The 21,517-nt window shown below is 40.5% G+C and overlaps 1 protein-coding gene across 2 annotated transcripts in view; it reads right to left on the bottom strand.

Annotated features, from left to right (window-relative positions):
• The window catches only part of ASPM (assembly factor for spindle microtubules), a 62,706-nt gene that overhangs the window by 26,814 nt on the left and 14,375 nt on the right, over window positions 1–21,517 (bottom strand). For both annotated transcript variants that reach the window (XM_020916241.2, XM_070473846.1), the window contains exons 4-17: window positions 19,301–19,405; window positions 18,414–18,560; window positions 16,416–16,661; window positions 16,072–16,139; window positions 13,672–13,813; window positions 12,321–12,451; window positions 11,513–11,688; window positions 8,628–8,773; window positions 8,455–8,540; window positions 7,806–8,027; window positions 5,782–5,989; window positions 5,539–5,681; window positions 5,291–5,419; window positions 2,032–2,226 (exon numbers count right to left, since the gene is read on the bottom strand). In XM_020916241.2, the coding sequence (XP_020771900.2) occupies window positions 2,032–2,226; window positions 5,291–5,419; window positions 5,539–5,681; window positions 5,782–5,989; window positions 7,806–8,027; window positions 8,455–8,540; window positions 8,628–8,773; window positions 11,513–11,688; window positions 12,321–12,451; window positions 13,672–13,813; window positions 16,072–16,139; window positions 16,416–16,661; window positions 18,414–18,560; window positions 19,301–19,405 (2,144 nt within the window). The remainder of the gene's footprint in view (window positions 1–2,031; window positions 2,227–5,290; window positions 5,420–5,538; window positions 5,682–5,781; window positions 5,990–7,805; window positions 8,028–8,454; window positions 8,541–8,627; window positions 8,774–11,512; window positions 11,689–12,320; window positions 12,452–13,671; window positions 13,814–16,071; window positions 16,140–16,415; window positions 16,662–18,413; window positions 18,561–19,300; window positions 19,406–21,517) is intronic.

Raw genomic sequence — 21,517 nt, 5'->3', positions numbered from 1 at the left:
CTTTTTAAAATGCAAAACTATAGTAATAGAGAACAGAGCTTGGTGCATGGGTGTGGAGGAAGAACGGACCACAGAGAAATGGAATGCAAAAGTTCTTCTGGGAGATGGACTGTTCAAAACCTGTGTGTGTGTTTAAATTTGTGTAACTGCACACCAAAAAAGACATGCACATTTTACTGAGTATTATTAATAATTTGAAAATTAAAATTTTAATTTTGATCTGCATAAAGTTAAAATTTATTAAATTTAAATTTTAAAAAATGGATATTATGTCTAAGTAAACGTATTTAAGACTTCTTGCATCAGATAATAAAACCATTTTAGGAGGCTTTTAAAGAAGGCCTGAATAAATAGGTATTTATTAATACCATGTTCAGTAGCTAAAAGTATCAATTCTAACTAAACTGACATATTCAGTTAAATCTCAAATCCTGATATTTTTTAAACTTCAGATTCAAAATCTGTAAGAAAATGCAGAAGACTTAGGATAGCTAAAAACTTCTTAAAGAAAACAAAAGAAGTCTTTGTCTACCAGACGTTCAGATTTCTTATAAAGCTAGAGTGTATGGTTCAAAGGTAGACAAAAGGAACAATGAAATAGTAAATAATTCTAGAAACAGAACCACACGTGTAAGAATCCGTGCTAGGGAAATTCCCAGGCAGTGCAGCCGTCAGGACGCTGGCTTCCGCTGCCGGGGATGGGGGTTCAGTCTGTTGGGGGGCTAAGACCCCACACACTGCACTGGGCAGCAAAAGAAGACTTGATGTGCACTACAGGTAGCACGGCAATGAGGGGAGGGTGGTCATTTCAGTGACCTGAAACTGAAACAACGGCTATACATATATACAAAAATAAATAGGGTCCATAGCACAAATCAGATGCAGAAATGAATTTCAAGAGAGATCTAAAAGTGAAAGACAACACATTAATGCTTTCAGAATAGAATATAGTATAGGAGAATATCTTCAAGGTCTTAGTAGTTAAACAAGTACTCCTCAAATGGTTTAAAAACACACACACACACACAACCCACTAACCACAGAAGAAAATTAGGAATTTTTACTGGAAAGATATAAAACTATAAGTAATGGTCTGGGAGAAGATATTTACAACATACATATCCAACAAGGAGCAATAACCAGAATATATAAAGATCTCACACAAATCCACAAGAAGGCAAACAACCAAAATAAAAAATGGAAAAAAAAGATCCTTGAAAAAACACTTCACAAAAGATTTTCAATGTGAAGAGATGTTCAATGTCATTCATTATCAACAAAATGCAAATTTAAACTATTCTAAGGTACCACTACACACTGACTAGAATCACTGACATTAAAGAGATAACCTCCAAGTATTTTAAACAATGGGTGGTCCTATAACCACCTTAGAAGACTCCTTGTCAGTATCTACTAAAACTGAAACACATCTGCCTTAAGGCAAACAACTGTACTCGTAGGTATGCGCCAAACAGTGTATATATTTCACACCAAAAGGCACATTCATAAAACCTTTAGTTATACAGCTCAAAACCAGAAACCCAGATATCCATCAACAATAGAACTGATGAGTAAATTGTAGGATATCATATGCTGGGAAAGATTGATGACAAGAGAAGAAGGGGGCGACAAAGGATGAGATGGTTGGATCACCAACTCAATGGACATGATTTGAGTTAACTTCAGGAGAGGGTGGAGGACAGGGAAGCCTGGCATGCTGCAGTCCATGGGTCTCAAAGAGCTGGACGTGACTGCGCAGCTGGGCAGGAACAGCAAAGTGTAAGACAGACAAGCCAGCACGGGCACAGAAGTAAACTGCTCCCCCTGTCAGAGCCAAGCAGGTGCTTCGATTTGCTTATCCTCATGTTGAACACAGCCAGGAGTTTTACATGTGGTGGGGAGATACCAAATATGTGTTAAAGTGTTAGATAAAATACAGAAGCCTAAAATTTAATTTAAAACTTTATCATATTTTACTCTCTTAAAAATGTCATTAAACGTTTTTAAATCTAAAAATTCAGAATACCATACCTGAATAATAGATGCTGATTTACTGTGAACTCTTTCTAGTTTTGCCTTTTTCAACATTAATAGTTTTTTCTTTGCTAAGGCTCTTCGCCAATATTTCTGAATGACCAATGCTGCCCTGACCTTCTTTTTAAATCGTTGTTTAGTGAGGAAATTGATTATAGCTGATTGAATAATTCTTGCAGCTTTGTCTCTCTCCTAAAAGAAAAAAAAAAAGGCAAATATGAATTAAACAATCACTTGAAACCCTAAGCTATTATTTGTAAGAAGTTAGATTGGGCTTCCCAGGTGGTTCAGTAGTAAAGAATCTACCTGCCAATGCAGGAGACACAGGAGATGCGGGTTTGATCCCTGGGTCGAGAAGATCCCCTAGAGGAGGAAATGCCAAGCCACTCCAGTATGCTAGCCTGGGAAATCGCATGGGCAGAGGAGCCTGGAGGGCTGCAGTCAACAGGGTCAGAAGAGTTAGAGAACTGAGCAACTAAGCAACAACAACAGTGTCTCAGATTACGGTGAGGTGAGTTCATGCTTATTTTTGGGACAGGGTTTGCCAATAAAGGGCTATACAGTCAAAGCTATAGTCATGTTCACATATGAGAGTTGGACCACAGAGAAGGCTGAGCACCAAAGAATTGATGCTTTCAAATTGTGGTGCTGGAGAAGACTCTTGAAAGTCTCTTGGTCAGCAAGGAGATCAAACCAGTCAATCCTAAAGGAGATAATCAATCCTGAATATCCATTGGAAGGACTGACGCTGAGCCAAAGATCCAATACTTTGGCTACCTGATGTGAAGAGCTGACTCCTTGGAAAAGACTCTGATACTGGGAAAGATTGAGGGCAGGAGGAGAAGGGGACAACAGAGAATGAGATGGGTGGATGGCATCATCAACTCGGTAGACATGAGTCTGAGCAAACTCTGGGACATAGTTGAAGGACAGGGAAGTCTACCATGCTGCAGTCCATGGGGTTGCAAAGAGTCAGACATGACTGAGTGACTGAACAACAAAGGAGGAGAAAAAAGAAAGGAAAAAGAGACTCAAATAAACAAAATGCTTTATAGTATAAGGAAGTATTGTTTTTTGTTTTTAGTTGGATGTACTGTGTTTATTTATCATTAATGTGTATTTACTTATTTGGCCACACCTCACAGCATGTGGGATCTTAGTTCCCCGACCAGGGATTGAACCCACACCTCCTGTATTGGAAGCTAGGAGTTTTAACCGCTGGACTGCCAGGAAAGTTCTGGAAGTATTGTTTTGCTGCAATTTGAAGAAAGGAATTCACAGAAAAGAAAAAAAGAGGCAAAATATCCTCTTTTACCCCCAGAATACACTGTGGCTTTAAGTATAGAGGCTCAAGAGGACAGAGCTCGGGGCTGTGACAAGTGGTGTCAGGACTGCCTGCAGTGTCAGTGTCCGAAAAGGAGCTGACTGCCTGGGAGCTCCAGAGGCCAGCGCCCTGCATATCTCTACTTCTAATAATGAATTATAGTGAATAGTAACAGGTTAAATGCCAGGTATCAGGCACCATTCTAAATACTGCGAGCATGAGCCATCCAACCTCACAACGACCGTGAGAACAAATCAACCAGCCCTACCCTCATGGCCGTGAGGAAACCCAAGCAGGGAGGTCAAGTAGACAGCTGGTCCCCCAGGGGTCAGCCAGCCAGGATTTGACGTAGGCAGCCTGGCTTCAGAGTTCGTGCTCCTAATCACTTTGCTACTCCGTAAGGCTAGATTTATTACTTCCCTTCACTCGAATTAGAAACAGGAATATAAATATAAATTATTCCTCTGGTGGAAAGGAACAACTTACAGGCTGTCTGACGACCCTCTGTGTTGCTGTGTGGGACAGTGCACCATTCTAAATCTGGCCACCATATGCGAAGAGCCCACTCATTGGAAAAGACCCTGATGCTGGGAAAGATTAATGGCAGGAGGAGAAGCGGACGACAGAGGATGAGATGGTTGGATGGCATCATCGACTCAATGGACATGAGTTTGAGCAAGGTCCAGGAGATAGTGAAGGACAGGGAAGCCTGGTGTGCTGCAGTTCATGGGGTCGCAAAGAGTTGGATGGGACTAAGCGACTGAACAATGACAACAACCCAGGTCTGAAATGGTGGAAGAGAATAAATGGTATGATATGAATCACCAAAATTTAGCTACTTTACAGGTACTAAGAACATTATCATAAATACACTGTAATTCAGAACTAAGGAGCAATTGTGGGTGAAATATATTTCTGAAATACCTGCTAAGATTTATTAAACATGAATACTTCTTTTGCTTTCTCTGAATAAATACAGCATTATTAGTGAAAAAAGTAAAGGATTAAAATAGTTTATTCAGTTTGTCCAAGGATTCCATTTCTAATATTGTTAAAAATGACATTTTTTCCCAAACTCAAGAAAACACTTATTTTATGTTAATGCAAAATTCACAGTATCAGGGACACAGAGGGACAACCCTTCTCCCTGTGCTCAGGTCCTAAATGTTCCGAGAAATTAAGTGATGGAAACCAAAATGCCACTTTTAAACTAACAAAGGATAGCCTGGAAGACAGTTTCATGGCAGACAGAATGAGCTTGGCTAATTGAACTGCAGAATCCGGCAGGTGACACCCAGGCCAGAGAGGCACTGGTTGAGGGCAAGCCTCCCCGAGCACAGCATGAAAACTGAAAGGAAAGCTCCTGTTTCCTGGAGGCACATCAGAGTACAAGAGGGAGGAGGGAAAAGGCGAGTCAGACAACCCCAGTTTACTTTTCACAAATTCACAGTGTGCCTGAGTTATTCCATGTCCCCTGGAGCACAGTGAAAGGAAGGACAAAGCCTGGAAAAAATACTCAGTGAAGGAAACATTGGAGATTAGGGAGAAATATTCATCCCCTACTCGAAACACACACAATCATGAAAATCACCTTGGTAATTTCCTACGTCAGTAAAATGTAAACACAATATCAAGAATCATTCAGCTGACATTTTATGAACAATTTACATTATAGTATTTCATTACTGACTGGGCTTCCCAGGTGGGTCAGTGGTAAAGAATCCACCTGCCAATGCAGGAGATATGAGAGATATGGGTTGGAACCTGGGTGAGGAAGATCCCCTGGAGAAGGGAATAGCAACCCACTCCAGTATTCCTGCTTGAGAAATCCCATGGACAGAGGAGCCTGGTGGGCTACAGTCCACTGGGGTCTCAAAGAGTTGGACACAACCGAGTGGCTGAGCACACACACACATCATTTTTGAGGAGTACCTGATGGTGTTTTAGATCTTTTTTTAGCTTATATTGTCTCCAAGTTGTTTGTATAAGTCGAGCAGCTCTTGTTTCTTTACGAAGATCCAAAAGCCTTGCACAAAGAAATGACAAATAGGTAATCACCACCTAAGAGAGAACATGAAAGATGAAGACAGAAGTTTCTATGAGACAGAGAGCATGAAACTACCTATCATCTGAGACTCTGATTACTAAGAGTTATTACTGTTAAGGAACTTTTACTTTACCTTCTCATCAGGGATTGTGTTTGACATATCTGAGTGATGGATCATGGCAGGTATTCCACCAAGGTCTCTAGCTGCAGACCTAACCAACTGAAAATTTTTCTTTTCGTTTTCTAGGAGTTCTTTGTATAGTTCTGAACTATTTTCTGCAATGCAAGTAAAACCAATCAGATTAGACTGTGATGGCCAGAAATCAGACAGGCCAATGAAAACAATGGAGAAGTAAATTAAGTGAAAGGGACTAACCCTGATCAGGTGATTTAAGAGACAAATCCAGAAAACTTCCATCAGATTCAGATGATGAATTCAGCACCACGGAACCAGTGTGTGTGCACTCCACGGTCTGGGTGGTTCGCTGACATATGGCATCAAAAGGAACATAGCAAGGATGGTAGTGGTGGATCAGGTAACACAACACCCGGCCATCCGAGAAAGACACTGTGAAGTTCTCCACCTGATGAGAAATATTAGAAAAAGAATGGATTGTATTTAGGTAAGAATACAGATACTGATGGTTTTACAGTCCACATTTCCTTTTAATAGCTAGGACTAGCATGCTAATTTATAGTAGCACCTAGTATAATACCATGTGTATGCCCAGGTGTATCTGACACTTTGTGAACACATGGACTGTAGCCTGTCAGGTTCCTATGTCCATGGAATTCCCCAGGCAAGAATACTGGAAAGGGCTTGCCATTGCCTTCTCCTGGGCATCTTCTCAACCCAGGGATCAAATCCACGTCTCCTGCACTGGCAGGCAGATTCTTTACCACTGAGCCAGCTGGGAAGTTATACTGTATACTACCACATTCATGGCCAAATTCTCTCCTCTAAAATATTATTGTGCTGGGTTGGATAGTGTTCATCCAAAATTCATGTCCTTCCCAGACTCTTAGGATCTGATCTTGTTTGGACATAGAGTCATTGCAGATATAAACAGTTAAGATGGGATCACACTAGAGTAAGATGAGGTTTTAATCTGCTATGACTGCTGCCCTTATGAGAAAGGGAGAGAGACACAGAGACAAGACACAGAGGGAAAATGCCACGTGAAGACAGGCAGGGAATGGAGTGCTGTGTCTACAGACCTAGGAAAGGAAGGGCCTGGAGTCAAGAGAAAGGCATGGACACAGTGCTGCAGTACCAGGGTCTTCGGGTCTCTCCAGGACTTACTTAAAACATAGAAGATCACACATCTGACAGTTTTTCCGTCTTACATTCCTTACAGGATATGTTATTCATGTGCATCAGGACCATTTGTTTTCATGTATTTATGCTTAAACATACATTTCATACAGCAATGCAGGATCAATCTAACAAATGATTATTTGTTAGAGGGAGACTATTTCCTCCCTCTCTACCCAGTGGGGCAAAATTCTCTAATGTGCTATTGTGCAGAGTGGGTTTATTTGCATTCACCTCTGTAATAAGCATTCCCCTGGTGGCTCAGACAGTAAAGAGCCTGTCTACAGTGTGGGAGGCTGGGGTTCGATCCCTGGATCAGGAAGATCCCCTGAGAAGGCAATGGCAAGCCACTGCAGCACTCTTGCCTGGAGAACCCCAGGGACAGAGGAGCCTGGCGGGCTGCCGTCCGTGGGGCTGCAAAGACTCAGCGGAGTGACTTCACTCTGTCAGACGGCTGTGGTCCTCTGGCGCCCTAGTTCCGTGCAAGCATCTCCTTTTAAGACTGCCAACTAGGGCACTTTCTTCCCTAGTGAGACATAAAATAACCATGTATTACACAACTGGTGACAGATTTGATGAAACTAGGTATGTGATGGCACCCTTACTCATTAGAAGAAAAGTTTGCTTGTACATACTAATTAGGAGGGGATACATGTAACTGACTTGCTTTGCTGTATGGCAGAAATGAACACACTGAAGCCATTATACGCCAATAAGAAAAACAAGAAAAAAAGAAATTCATCAGCATCATTATTATTATAATTTTTAATTGGTATTAACACCATATTGTTTATAATATAAATTATATTAGCATCTGTATTATCATATAATAAATCTGTACAATAAGATGTATCATTATAGTTATATAATTATGTGTTTATATGTTAATTATTATGTATTAATATATACATATATAAATACATCATATAAAAATCTCTATAAATAATGTATATAGTAATAAAATTCTACTACCTTATATGACATTAAAGAAAAGCAATTAAAGAAAATATTTCATGCACTGTTTATTTGATTTTAACCAAAATTTGCTTAAAGAAATTAGGCTAAAACAAAAACACAGAACTTACTTTTTTATTATAGAAGCCACAGACAGCATTTACCCAATCCATCAGCAGCTTTACACTTTCACTGTATTGTTCAAAGGGACCGCTATGCCTTTCGTCTCTTTTCTTACTGATAATAGCATCAGGACGGCATGACAGTGCAGACATTGTTTTCTTCATACTCTGTGTGTTCTTTAAAAAGTCAATTTCTTCCTTTAACTGATCTAAATTAAGGGAAATATCCACCTGGAATACAAAAAGAGGATAAATACCATATTTTTCATATATTATTTTTGACCCACAAAAGTTCAAGTCTGCTACTATCAATATTTTTTTAAGGCAAACGCAGTCTACAAGGAAGTCATGGAACGTGTAAGTGCTTGAGTGCATGGGATCTGTGTTCACCTAAGTCAGGGATCTGATCTGTCTCTGTGTCTGATCAGTGAGCAACCCTTAGCTCTAGCCCCCCCCCATAAAGAAATGACATAGTGACCTACTGGGGGCCTTGTGAAGATTAGATTGGAGTGCACATAAAGCCATGAGTGCGGTTCTTGGGACAGAATAGTCTAGCTAGTAACAGCCACTGCTGCTAGTCTTTATTTGACACAAAAGACTTTTATAAGTCAATATTGAAAACTGACAAAAAGTACAAAACACACCAAATGTACAGTACCTGAAAAGCCAATGCTATCTTCCAAAGCAACGCCAGGGTTTTCTCTCTGTGTCTGTCCACAATATCCTTAGACAGGATTGCATTTCCTGCAAATGGAAAGAGTCCGTTAGCACAAAGTACATACAACTTGATTTTCAGTGAGAAGAAAGCTTTTATCGTTACTTGGTTTTTACCATGCTCATCATTCAACGGAATTCCTCGTGATTTAAGAATTTCAAGAACGATGTCAACATTGTGCATCTTTTGAAGACGACTTATTGCAGGAATTCTGAGTTTCTTTGAAAGATTCCAGTTTTGCGTGAGAAGTTCCATAGTTCGCCTAACAATGAGGGATTGTAAAGTAATTAGCCTCCAACTAATAAAAATAAATGAAAAAAAAAAAAAAGAAAGAAAAAAACATGCAGGAAAAACTAACTTCATTTAAATAATCACCCATATCAATCTTACAGAGTTAAAGGGTTTTAGGTTAGAAAGATCTCAAAATGTTACCTCAAAACTGTTACTCCATAGTTAAGTAAATAGAGTTATTTCTCATTTAAACCTGGGGGTTAAGGTCTATGAACACAATATAAGAATGGAAAATAAGATGCACACACACAAATGCACACAGAAACAGAACAAGGTTCTGTAGGGAAAAGAAAGGAAAACGGACATCTTTTCTTATTTTAGTCCTTTCTTTTCTTATTTTGTCCATGGCAAATCCCACAGTCGGGCAATTATTATCCCATTTTTGGCAGATGAAGAAACCAAAGCCCACAAAGTAAAATAAATTTCCCGTGATCTTACAACTAGTAATGATAAGACTAAGATCAGAACTAAACCCTACTTTTACAGTTTCTGAAGCCATTCTATTTATACCAGATAAAGCAAAAATATTTGAGTGCTTACCTTAAAAAATCATTTGTACCGCAGTTTAAATTCAAACTCCTAATATCATCTAGTGTTTTACACTAGACAAAAATCATTGTTTCCACAGAAAAATCGAGCCCAACAAATGACTGTGTCTGGTTAAATTTTGGCAAACTTGTTTACAGAACCATAATTTCTAAACGTCAGGAAGCAACATAAGATCAGTGTAGGTCAACCACTCAATCAGCGTCTAAAGCATTTCTGCAACACTAGACTGACCGACTGACCGTCACCTACAGCGTCAGTGGATTAACTCTTCCCAAGTGACCTCAAATGACCTCCGAGACCTATGCTTATTGTGGGGACACACAAGAAAACAGAAGCTTGTCAAGCAAGATCGAGTCTTTTAACCAGTGAGAGTTCCTGACAATGACAAAGCATCTACACCCAACACTGGGAAGTCCTCAGTAGCGCCTATAAAAGAACAAAAAATGTCTTTCATCATCACAAAATTACACCGAACATGAAGCCAATCACTGCTCCTCCCAGACAGTGGAAAAAGTTTTTTTCTTTTTTTTGGGAAAAAGTTTCAAATTGTGAATTGCTATTGGCCAGAAAACAGATGTGTTGGTTTGGATTTATGAAATGAACAAATTAAAATTAAATATAAAAATAGTGTGGAGAACATTCTCAGCAAGTGCTCCAGCCATTTAGAAATTACTTGAGAGGAAGCTACAGTAAAGTTCAAGACTATTACTTTGTCACGAGATCAGATAGATGATTAGAAAAGAAAAGAAGGTTCATGGAAATTTAATTTAGAAGGCAACCAGAGACATGTGTGCTGTTGTTTGTTTGTTTTGCTGTGCTGGGTCTTCTCTGCTCTAAGGCACGTAGGATCTCAGTTCCCCAACCAGGGATCAAACCTGCATCCCTTGCACTGCAAGGCAAATTCTTAATCACTAAACTACCAAAGGAAGTCCCATGTATGCTATTTGTGAAGAACTGGGGATTCACAAAGATACAGGGATAACTTCCTCACAAATGTCAGACATAATATAGAGATTTTCTTAGAAACAAGAAGGATGCCTTCAAGTCACACATTGTAAAGAAGCCACCTGAGGCACAGTGTAAAGGCTGCTCCTTCCAAAGAAGGCAGTGGTGTCTCACAGTTGTCACATCAGAGCCAATGCCTAGGACTCTAGTGTGTTAGAGTAGCTGGACGTCATGAGCTGATGCCCACTACCACGGCCGTGTAAAACCTGGGCAAACCATACCATGTCTTCATCTCCCTTCTCCTCAAGTGTTGTTGTTGTTCAGTCACTAAGTCTTGTCCGACTCTTTGTGACCCCGTGGACTGCAGCATGCCAGGCTTCCCTGTCCTTCACCATCTTCTGGAGTTTGCTCAAACTCAAGCCCATTGATTCAGTGGTGCCATCCAACCATCTCATTCTCTGTGCCCTCAATCTTTCCCAGCATCAGGGTCTTTTCCAATGAGTTGGCTCGTCGCATTTGGTGGCCAAAGTATTGGAACTTCAGCTTCAACATCAGTCCTTCCAATGAATATTCAGGGTTGATTTCCTTTAGTATGGACTGCTTTGATCTCCTTGCTGTCTGAGGGACTCTTAAGAGTCTTCTCCAGCACCAACATCTGAAAGTATCAGTTCTTCGGTGCTCAGCCTTCTTTATGGTCCAATTCTCATATTCATACATGACTACTGGAAAATCCTTAGCTTTGACTATATGGACCTTTGTTGGCAAAGTGATGTCTCTGCTTTTTAATACACTGTCTAAGTTTGTCATAGCTTTCCTTCCAAGGAGCAAGCATCTTTTAATTTCAGGGCTGCATCCTTACATGTGCAACATGGTTAACACAACTAAAATTGGTCTCAAATAATGTAGAAGTCATGAAACCACTGCAGATAAAGTGCTATTTAATTAGCCCCATGCTTTCCCCAACTCCTATTCTGAGGCATCAGTGGCTCCTACTCAGACCTCATCACCTGCCAGCAGGGAACAATGTGGATAGGGGACAAGGTTTCCTGGCCTAAAATTCACACCATTTTCCTGAACTTACCCCAACTTTTTCAAACCCTAGATTTATCCCATTACATGAAGGAGCAAGAGGGATTGTGTGTGTATAGAAAATAGTGTCTTCCAGAAAATTTTAGTCTATTCTAGGGAGAGACATAATTCCATTTCTTATACTCACACGAGACGCACCCCACATTGTAAGTCTACAGCAAGATTCTTAACAGCAAAATCAAATTCATCGAAAGGCATCTGGACGTGGGTCACAGGAAATCCCAGTAAGCTCAGGTGACGGGAAAGGTCACCTTCACCACCTAGGAAATCTCGTGAAAAAGCCAGAAGGATTTCTTTACTGGCCTGTGGAGAAACAAGCAGAAGGTATTATAGTCCAATATCATCATTCTAAAATAATACACTCTAAAAATTATAATTAATTTGATAGCATACTAAATTAGGAAAGACATTTTCTCCCAAATTAATTCCTCAGAAGCACCGTTATATTCATTCTCAAAGCAAAGCTAAGAACAGGGTGATGCACTCTTGAAATGTCAACCAACAAGCTAGACAGGGTTAGAACTGCTGGGCAGGCATTTCTGTTCCACTCCAAAGTACTGTTCTTTGGGAAAATCACTTTTTCTGAGGAGAAAATATACAATAAAAACAAACAAAATTCTATATGTGAAATATAAAATATAGGATGAAAACTATTGGGCTTCCCTTGTGGCTCAGCTGATATAGAATCCATCTGCAATGCGGGAGACCTGGGTTAGATCCCTGGGCTGGGAAGGTCCCCTGGAGAATGGAAAAGCTACCCACTCTAGTATTCTAGCCTGGAGAATTCCATGGACTGTATATGTATATAGTCTATGGGGTTGCAAAGAATCAGACTAGTATTCTTTGGGAAAATCACTTTTTCTGAGGAGAAAATACACAATAAAAACAAACAAAAGTCTTATATGTGAAATAAAAAATATAAGATGAAAACATACCTTGAACTCGGCATCTTTACAGAAGAGACAAGGATCATGATCAATAAGTCTAGAGATTTTAGCATAATCAAGGAAACAAACCAACAATAATAGCTTTTTCAATGTAAACTTAGACAGAGCTTCTTCATGACCTGAAATAAAGTACAAAAAGGCATAGCACGTTCATCTATGCAAGATAAGTTTGGTTTTCTTTTCTTGGGGGGGGGGGGGGGCGTGTTCTGAAATATTTTTCTATATTTATTTATTCTGATATGCTTTTGGTCTATATATTCCTGCAAAGGATTCTTGAGATGTGTCCTATACTTTAAAGTCAAATTATCTTGGAATTCTTTGTAAGTCTATAAAATTCCTTATATTTATTTACCATTTTTTTCTGGGGTTTTTTTTTTTTTTTGGCAGGGGAATGTAAATTGGTGCAACAACTATGGAAGACAGTACGGAGATGACTCAAAAAACTAAAAAGAGTTTGCATGGTATCACTTATATGTGGAATGTAAAAAATAAAGCAAACTAGTGAATATGATAAAAACAAACAGACTTGCGATACACAAAACAAACTAGTGGCTACCAGTGAGAAGAGGGAAGGTGGGGGAAGACGGAGATAGGAGATTAAGAAGTACAAATTACTACTTACAAAATAAATAAACTACAAGGACATATTGTACAACACAGGGAATCTAGCCAATATTTTATAAAAGCTATAAATGGAGTATAGCCTTTCAAAATCATGAATCATTATGCTGAACAGCTGAAACTTCTATAACATTGTAAATCAACTCTACTTCAATTAAAAAAAAATAAAAAGACAAGTTTTTATACCATAAAAGTAGGATAGTTACAATCTGCTAGAAAACAGCCATAATAAGCACAAGGAGCACACTGCATGTCTTTCTTGGGCTTTCCATGCACAGATTCATTTCAGGCTGACGACGGCTCTACGGGGCAGGTACTATTTAATGTCCCCAGTTGATGGAAGAAACTGAGGCGCAGACACAGCAAGAGACTGAGCCAGCTTCATAGGACAAACGCATCACGAGGCAGCTGCAGGCACCGACCTAGGGGCCGAGAATACTGAAACAGAGCCAGCGGCAGCGCAAGCCAGACGTGACCTCCGCAGGGCGTGAGGCCCACTTGTGAGGTGGAGAGGGGAGACGACAGGCGCAAAGGCCGACAGGGCTAGAGCGGAGGCGGGAAAGGGGGATAGCGAGGGCCGCAGAACGAGACGGCAGTGGAGAGAGAGGCCTTTTACACAGGTTTCTCTGGAAGGTGAAGTAGGACAGAGACAGCAGTGAGGACGGGACGCCCTCTGCACACAGCGTGGGGAGCACATGACGGAGGCAGAGCCACCCACCATCTCGGTACAGGTGAGGGACACTCGGGTGTCTGTACTCGGCTGCGATGTCAGGATTCCAAAGCAGGCGGTTCAGAATGAACAGCGCCAGCCCCGTGACGTCACTGTTGTCTTCCAGAGGCACCAGTTCTCCGTATATGGTCTGAAAAGAAACCCAAGCCAAGTCAGGGCAGTGCTGTCTCTCCGGGGCATAGGGGTGCAGAGGGGAGGGGCAGACGACGCTGGTCTAAGAATGGCGAGGTTCTGATTCCTTTGGGAGAAACGCGGATGTTCGCTCAGGCTCTTTGGGATGAACATGGATGTTCTCTGCAATTTTTAGTGCACTCTTCTTCACAGTGAAGAGACGAATGTTCATGACTAAGATAAGTTCTTAAAAATTATATGTGATATTTATATTGCAATTTTTTCTTTTAAGAACTATCAAATGTAGCCTTCTTGTTCAAATTGAATGACAACTGTCCCGTTAGTGGGCTTCCTAGGTGGCACTAGTGGTAAAGAACCCACCTGCCAATGCAGGAGACATGAGAGACTCAGGTTCAATCCCTGGGTCGGGAAGATCCCCTGGAGAAGGGCATGGCACCCCACTCCAGTATTCTTGCCTGGAGAATCCCATGGACAGAGGAGTCTGGTGGGCTACAGTCCACAGGGTCACAAAGAGTCGGACACGATTGAAGCAACTCAGCACACATGAACGCACGTCCCGCAAGTGTATCATGAAGGTACAACACACACCTAAATGATTCTAAATGCTTTAGTAGTTAACAAATGGAAAACCATCTGTAAACCATCTAAGACAATAACTTGGGATGTTCAGATCTGTATATAATCAAGGATTAAAATATGTCATTAGTTTAACATCAATGTGATTGTTAATGGTTTTTAAAGCAATTAGAAAAAACTAAAAACATCAAATTGTATTTTATAACTTTACATTGATAAAACTAGAGAAAAGCATAGAAAAATACTAATATCTGCCAAAATAGAGACATTTTATCTTTATTTACTTATTTTTTTTGCATGTGATGCTTTCATAAGATCCTCAAAGGTCATGTCCCCTAACAGAATTCTAAGGTGTGATGGTAGAATGCTTTGTTTATAATTATTCATTCCTCCCTTCCCTTTAGAAGTCCCCTTTCCCACCCAATTGCATAGATTTGCTGTATCTCTTGTGAAAGAATAAATATTTCTGCCTCATCTGTGTCTGAACATATAATGCACTTTGCATAGAACTATGGATGAAGTGATGCACACTACGTCTAAGAGGAAGCTTCAAAGGGCATTGCATGTTTCTAACTCTCCTTACACTACCTCTGCCACAAAAGAGCTATGCCCCAAATAGACAGGTCCTACTCTACCATCTGTGCCACCAGGGAAGCCCTAGACAGGTTCTACTTTAATTGAGGTTCTGGAACTCTTTGATATCTGAAGCATAGCCAGTTGATATGCAATTTTCTGATTAACTTTTCATTGAAAGAAATGAGACATTGAATTTCAAATCAATTGAAAATAAGAATTAAGGTAAGAAATCTTAACAAGTTCACTATCTAGTTGGGTGACCATAGTGGGATTATCATTCATTCTCTCAACACCTCAATTTTCTGATAAATAGCCAGATTATTGTAAAAATTCCTTTTTAGTACAAAAGATTTTTCAATTCAAAAACTTAGAAAAAACTGAAGAATGGGATATCCCACGTGACAAAGGTAAAAAGCCTAAACAAGATACAAGAGTTCGCCAGTAAAAGACTAAAGGGAATAGAAACACTGAGGGTTGGAATAAAATAATATTTTTAACAGTCAACTCCTAGTGGCTTTCTAATTCAGTTAGCTTTGTCATTCTAAATATTATTGAACCATACACCATGTGAAAAACTCAAACTCTGATGTTTTCATGAGTAGTGTTCCATCAAATGTTTCTGGTGACTTCAGACTGGTGTGAATTCCAATCCTGCCCCTTCATTGGCATTCAGCAGGTCACTTACCATCTCAGCTTCTGTTCTGTCAGTGAAGTTGGAATAACAATAAATACCTCACTGGATTTTATAGAGATCTAAATTAGGAAATGTATTTAATGTGTTTTAAACAATCTAGTATTGTCATTGGTAAATGCTCAGAAAGGAGTTAACTATACTTGCTATCACATCTGGTACCAAATTTTATATATATAAGAAACTAACGGGAAAACAGCTATGTAACAAAATAGCAGTAATATAGAATGACAGGGTCTATTAACCTAATGAGCATTTATGAAGGGACCTTAAATTTCATACTGAGAGATTAATTAAGTAACCAAATAATTTGATAACTGAAACCATCATTTTATTAAAGAATCTACTAAAAGTATATATGTATATATATTTTAAAAAAGGATCTTTTTTCAAAAATTGGAAGGTGTACTTACCTCTAGGCCAATTCGTAGCCACAAAGGATTATATGACAATAGCCAATTCAGGACTTTCTGCCGTTCTCCTGAAACGCATATAAAACCAAGTAAGCTCAGACCACTAATCAAATATGAGACAGTGAATACAATTTCATGGAGAGAAATCAGAGACCAAAAAGGAACATCACATACATGAAATATGTTTAAGTATACTTCTACTCTTTAATATATGTACATGCTCTTGTTTAAGTTTATGGAATTTTAGGCAGCCAAGTGAAAGCACATACATATTTGACTCAGAAACAAAAAATTTCTAGAGTGTTTTTAAAGAATTAGTCTCAAGATTTCTATAATCTTCTTACCCACATCTTTCCAGAGGTGCCTGTCTTTCCGAACAATTAACCGCCGAGCTTCAATTTCAATTTCAAGCTTTTTCATAGCCTTAACCATTTTTTCAGAAGTGAATAAGCGGCACGCAGCACGACGTAACCTGTTCAACCTACACCGAGCGGTGTAAGCTCTGAGAGACACCTCGTCCTTGGTAGGAGCTTTCGGGACACTTATTTTACGTTGACTCTCTGCTCCCAGAAGAAGAGTGGAAGCATTTACTGGGTCAAAATAAAAGAAAGGACGGTTCTGGTTAAATAATGTGTGCATACACTTTAAAATCTAGCAATAAATGCAGCTGAAGGTGCCAAGACGGGATCTATTCCCTGTGCCTTCCAGCCTGCTCCTCTCCTTCCTACCTCAAAGTGAAGGTGTCATCCTTCACTCAGAAGCTTAGGCTGTCCTATGGTCACAACCAGCTGACTGTACCTGCAAACTGTGTCCGAAGTCTAACCATTTCTCATAACCACTGTCGTCCAGGTTCCCACGTGATCTCCTCTAACCCAGACTCATGAGAGAGCCTCCTAGCTGGCTTCTCTGCTTCCATACACTTTATCAAAAGATTAGCTTCTAAAGGATGGGATTTGTTGGGAGGGAGTATAAGAGGGAGGAGACATACATATATCCATGGCTGATTCATGCTGATGTATGACAGAAACCAACAAAATACTAAAAGCAATTATCTTTCAATTACAAAAATAAATTAAATTAGAAAAGAATAATAATGAAAAAAAGTAATGGAAAATATCAAAAAGGTAAAAAGTCAATATGCTTGAATACATTTTTAAAAAGTTGTATTTCTCTATTCCAAACAGAAATAGAAATAATATTTAAAAATAAATTAATAAAGGTTAAAAAAAAGAATGTGATTTGTTAAAGTCAAATTTTGAAATGCAGCTTGAATTTTCATACAGCAGATCCTCTCTCAAGAAAAGAACTAAAACTCATGTTTTGTTTGCTTTTGGAGAAAAAGAAAAGTACCTAATGAAAGGTAGAATTCCTATACACACTTCTCTAACAAATGCAGACCAGTGTCTGCTGGAACACTGCAGCAAGAGGGAAACCGTCCCCCTTAAAGTCAGCCTGTGTGATGCCTGGGCAAGTTAAGTATTTTAAAGGGGTTTTCCTTATCTGGAGTTGAACTGATCTCTCTAACTTCTATGGGAGAGTAGCCCAAGTGAACTCTCCTTCTCTCAGGAGAAAACCCTTTAAATATTTGAAGAACACCATGTTTCCACCACATTCCATACTTTGAGTTTTTCTCTTTTCCAGAACTACAGTGAAATATTTTAAAAATTCCTCATAGCCACTGGTTTTTAGACCCTTCATTATATACTTGGCCACAAACATCTTAAACGGGGTCCAGTGGAGACAATATCCCTAACAGGCCATACAAGACAAAATGATCCACCAGGACATTCCACTTTATTGATGCAGTTAAGACTGGACTGTATTTCTAGGCAGCCATGTCTCACTGTTAATGCTGACTGCATCTGTCTTACAATAAAACCCATTCACTGGAAAGGCTGGAAATCACACTGGCTGATGAGCAAAAAAATAAGTTCAGTACTTACAGCACAAAATTTTCTCACCGGCACAATAATGAGCATCTGTGTTAATGACCTAGTGTGCTGTGCCACTAACTACACTATGATACACTTGTGAAAGAGATAGTGAAGTCACTTCAGTAGTGTTCTACTCTTTGCGACCCTACGGACTGCAGCCGGCTAGACTCCTCTGTCCATGGGATTTTCCAGGCAAGAATACTGGAGTGGGCTGTCATTTCCTTCTCCAGGGGATCTTCCTGACCCAGGGATTGAACCTAGGTCTCCCACATTACGGGTAGACTCTTTACCCTCTGAGCGACCAGGGAAGCCCAAAATATCTATACAACTAAAGAATGAAAAAATCATGTTAAAAATGACCCGTTAAAACAAAAGTATTATCTAATTTAACATTAACTTCATGTTTACCTTCAGAAATATTTGTTTTTACAGTGAAGTCGTCAGGAGTTAATATAAAATTTAGCCACCAAGTGAAGCCCTGCTCCTGCTTCTCCTTCCAGCGTTCATCATAAAACATGTTTTTTGCAGCAAACGGCATTGGATGTCTAGGTATACCTAGGAATACAATTAGGTTAAGGCATAAAAATTTTTCCTTTAAATTATTATACCATCTATAGCAATAGACTATCGTCAGCAAAATCACCTTGAGACACTGAACAATGTTTGCGTTTCTACTTCTTGCTGGAAGCAGTTAAAGCATTTTGGGTGTGCTGTGCTGTGCTTAGTCACTCAGCCCTGTCCGACCCTTTGTGACCCCGTGGACTGTCGCCCGCCAGGCTCCTCTGTCCATGGGATTCTCCAGGCAAGAGTACTGGAGTGGGTTGCCCTCCTCCAGGAGATCTTCCTAACCCAGGGATCAAACCCAGGTCTCCTGCATTACAGGCAGATTCTTTACCGTTTGAGTTACCAGGGAAGCCCAAGAATACTGGACGGTTAACCTATCCCTTCTCCAGGCGACCTTCCTGACCCAGGAATCGAACTGGGGTCTCCTGCATTGTAGGCAGATTTGCTACCAGCTGAGCTACTAGGAAAGCCCATTTTGCAGTGTAAAATGTAGTAAAAGTAAAAGAGAAAAAGTAAGGCAGTACCTCCTAGTTATTTAAAAATCCCAAGAAAAGTGTGTCAACTTCATTGAACTCTGAGAAAATATCCTAATTGTTACTAGGATACATACCTTAACAATACTTCAAGGCTTTTACTCCATTAAAAAAAATCAATTCATTTCCATTTGAAATGCGACTAATGCTTCATTCAGTGTCAGTTTTTCATAGACTTTAAAGATATTAAACACTTGCCTGCTTTTAGTGGTTTTATGAAGGTCAAGTGAGACTGAGCCACAGGAACAAAGGGTCTTGTCCTTTTGTTTGTTTTAGAGGTAGGAGTTCTGTATCCTAATGAATCTACAATCATGAGAAAAAGATAGCATTTAAAAAGTAAAATAAATTCTGCAAATGAACTACTATCAACTTAAAATCTGCACTCTCCAAAATCATCTCCATTTAGCAGATCTGAGTAACCACTATGCTCCAGGGTATGAACTTGGGCAAATAAAACCTACGTCTGGAAGTTACAGACCAGAAACTACAATGTATTTTGTGTCGACAGAAGCTATGACTGAGAGTCAACCAGCTCCGTGTGTGTGTGTGTGTGTGTGTGTGTGTGTGTGTGTGTGTGTGTGTGTGTACAACTAGGTGCTGAGAATGCAGAATGGAAAGATGTGGCCCCAGCCCTCAGGATGTTCTGGGTCCAGAACAGAGGAGTAGAAAGGATCACAGCACGTTACATCAGAAGTATATGAGGAGCCCGGGACAAGGGGAGGCAAAGCTGAGCCACTGGAAGGCAGACAGCCTCCTGGAGGGAGCGCCCCTGAGCTGACCCTGTAGTGGACATGACACACCAGGAACAGGGCCTCTGACTGAACTGCAGGGTGGTACTGGAGCCAAGAACACAGACAAGAAAAGCAAGACAAAAAAGAGGCTGGAAGAGGAAGAAAGGAATTCAAAAATATGAAAAATAACAGTGATAGCTAGTAGTTGAATACTTGCACCAGGCACTATCAGAGTCTTGTAATTTAGATTACCTGATATAGTCAGCACCAGAAATCTATCGGAAGTCCACTATCATTTTCCATGTTTTATGGAGCTTAGCACAACTACGCTACTTGGTCAAGGTCATGCATGCTAGTAGGTGGCTAAGCTGGACAGTATGGCTTCAGAGCTTGCACTGTAATTCAGTTCCAAGTACCTGGTGGGCCAGTGAAGGATTAAGGTGGGCAGTCACACTGTCACATGTATTTCAGAAGATGGAATGGACAGTGGACGAGAGTCAAGACTACAGATGGAAGCGAGAAGGAAGCAATCCCAGGGGCCTGAGTCAGTTATGGTGAGAATTTAAAGGAACACAGAAGCAGTGGAGACAAAACCAGAGAAGAGCTGTTTTCATAGCAGAACTTGTAACAGGGCTTAATGTCAACTCACTAGGTGCATGATGGAGAATAAGAACCCTGATATGTTCCCAGGCCTCATCCAGGTGATGAAGTAGATGGTGAGTGGTACCTACAGGAGGAAGATGGTGGGGGGTACCTGCAGGAGGTAGATGGTGAGGGGTACCTACAGGAGGTAGACAGTAGGGGTACATACAGAAGGCAGACAATGGGGGGTACTTACAGAAGGTAGATGGTGAGTGGTACCTACAGGTGGTAGACCATGGGGGTACCTGCAGGAGGTAGATGGTGAGGGGTACCTACAGTAGGGGTACATACAGAAGGCAGACAGTGGGGGGTACTTACAGAAGGTAGATGGTGAGTGGTAGGGGGGTACCTGCAGGAGGTAGATGGTGAGGGGTACCTACAGGAGGTAGACAGTAGGGGTACATACAGAAGGCAGACGGTGGGGGGTACTTACAGAAGGTAGATGGTGAGTGGTACCTACAGGTGGTAGACCAGGGGGGTACCTGCAGGAGGTAGATGGTGAGGGGTACCTGCAGGAGGTAGACAGTAGGGGTACATACAGAAGGCAGACGGTGGGGGGTACTTACAGAAGGTAGATGGTGAGTGGTACCTACAGGTGGTAGACCAGGGGGGTACCTGCAGGAGGTAGATGGTGGGGGTACCTGCAGGAGGTAGATAGTGGGAAAGTACTTTCCTACAGGGAAAGTACAGGAAAGTCACAGAGAAAATAGCCTGTCCTAACGAAGTTCACTCCCTCAAAGGCGGTTTCACACCAGCTTGTGCTGCTGCTCCATACAAACCAGGAGCTAATATTAACAATAAAGCCAGAGGTGGGAAAGCTAAGGCCCAGGGCAGAATCCAACCCACAGCTGTTTGCAAGCTAAGAAGTTTTCACATTTATGAACCTAGTTAAAAACAAAATAGCCCTCCAAACAGTTTTATTTCATGACACATGAAGACGATATGAAATTCAGATCTCAGTGTCCATAAATAAAGTCTTGGCACAGAGTCACAGCCGCTCATGTCCACATTGTAGCTGTTTCCCTGTCAGCAATGGCAGGGC

Source organism: Odocoileus virginianus, chromosome 11, assembly GCF_023699985.2.
Source record: "Odocoileus virginianus isolate 20LAN1187 ecotype Illinois chromosome 11, Ovbor_1.2, whole genome shotgun sequence".
Taxonomy (NCBI): Eukaryota; Metazoa; Chordata; class Mammalia; order Artiodactyla; family Cervidae; genus Odocoileus; species Odocoileus virginianus.
Note: the sequence above shows the minus strand (reverse complement) of the source record. Positions and strands in the feature narration are given on the sequence as shown.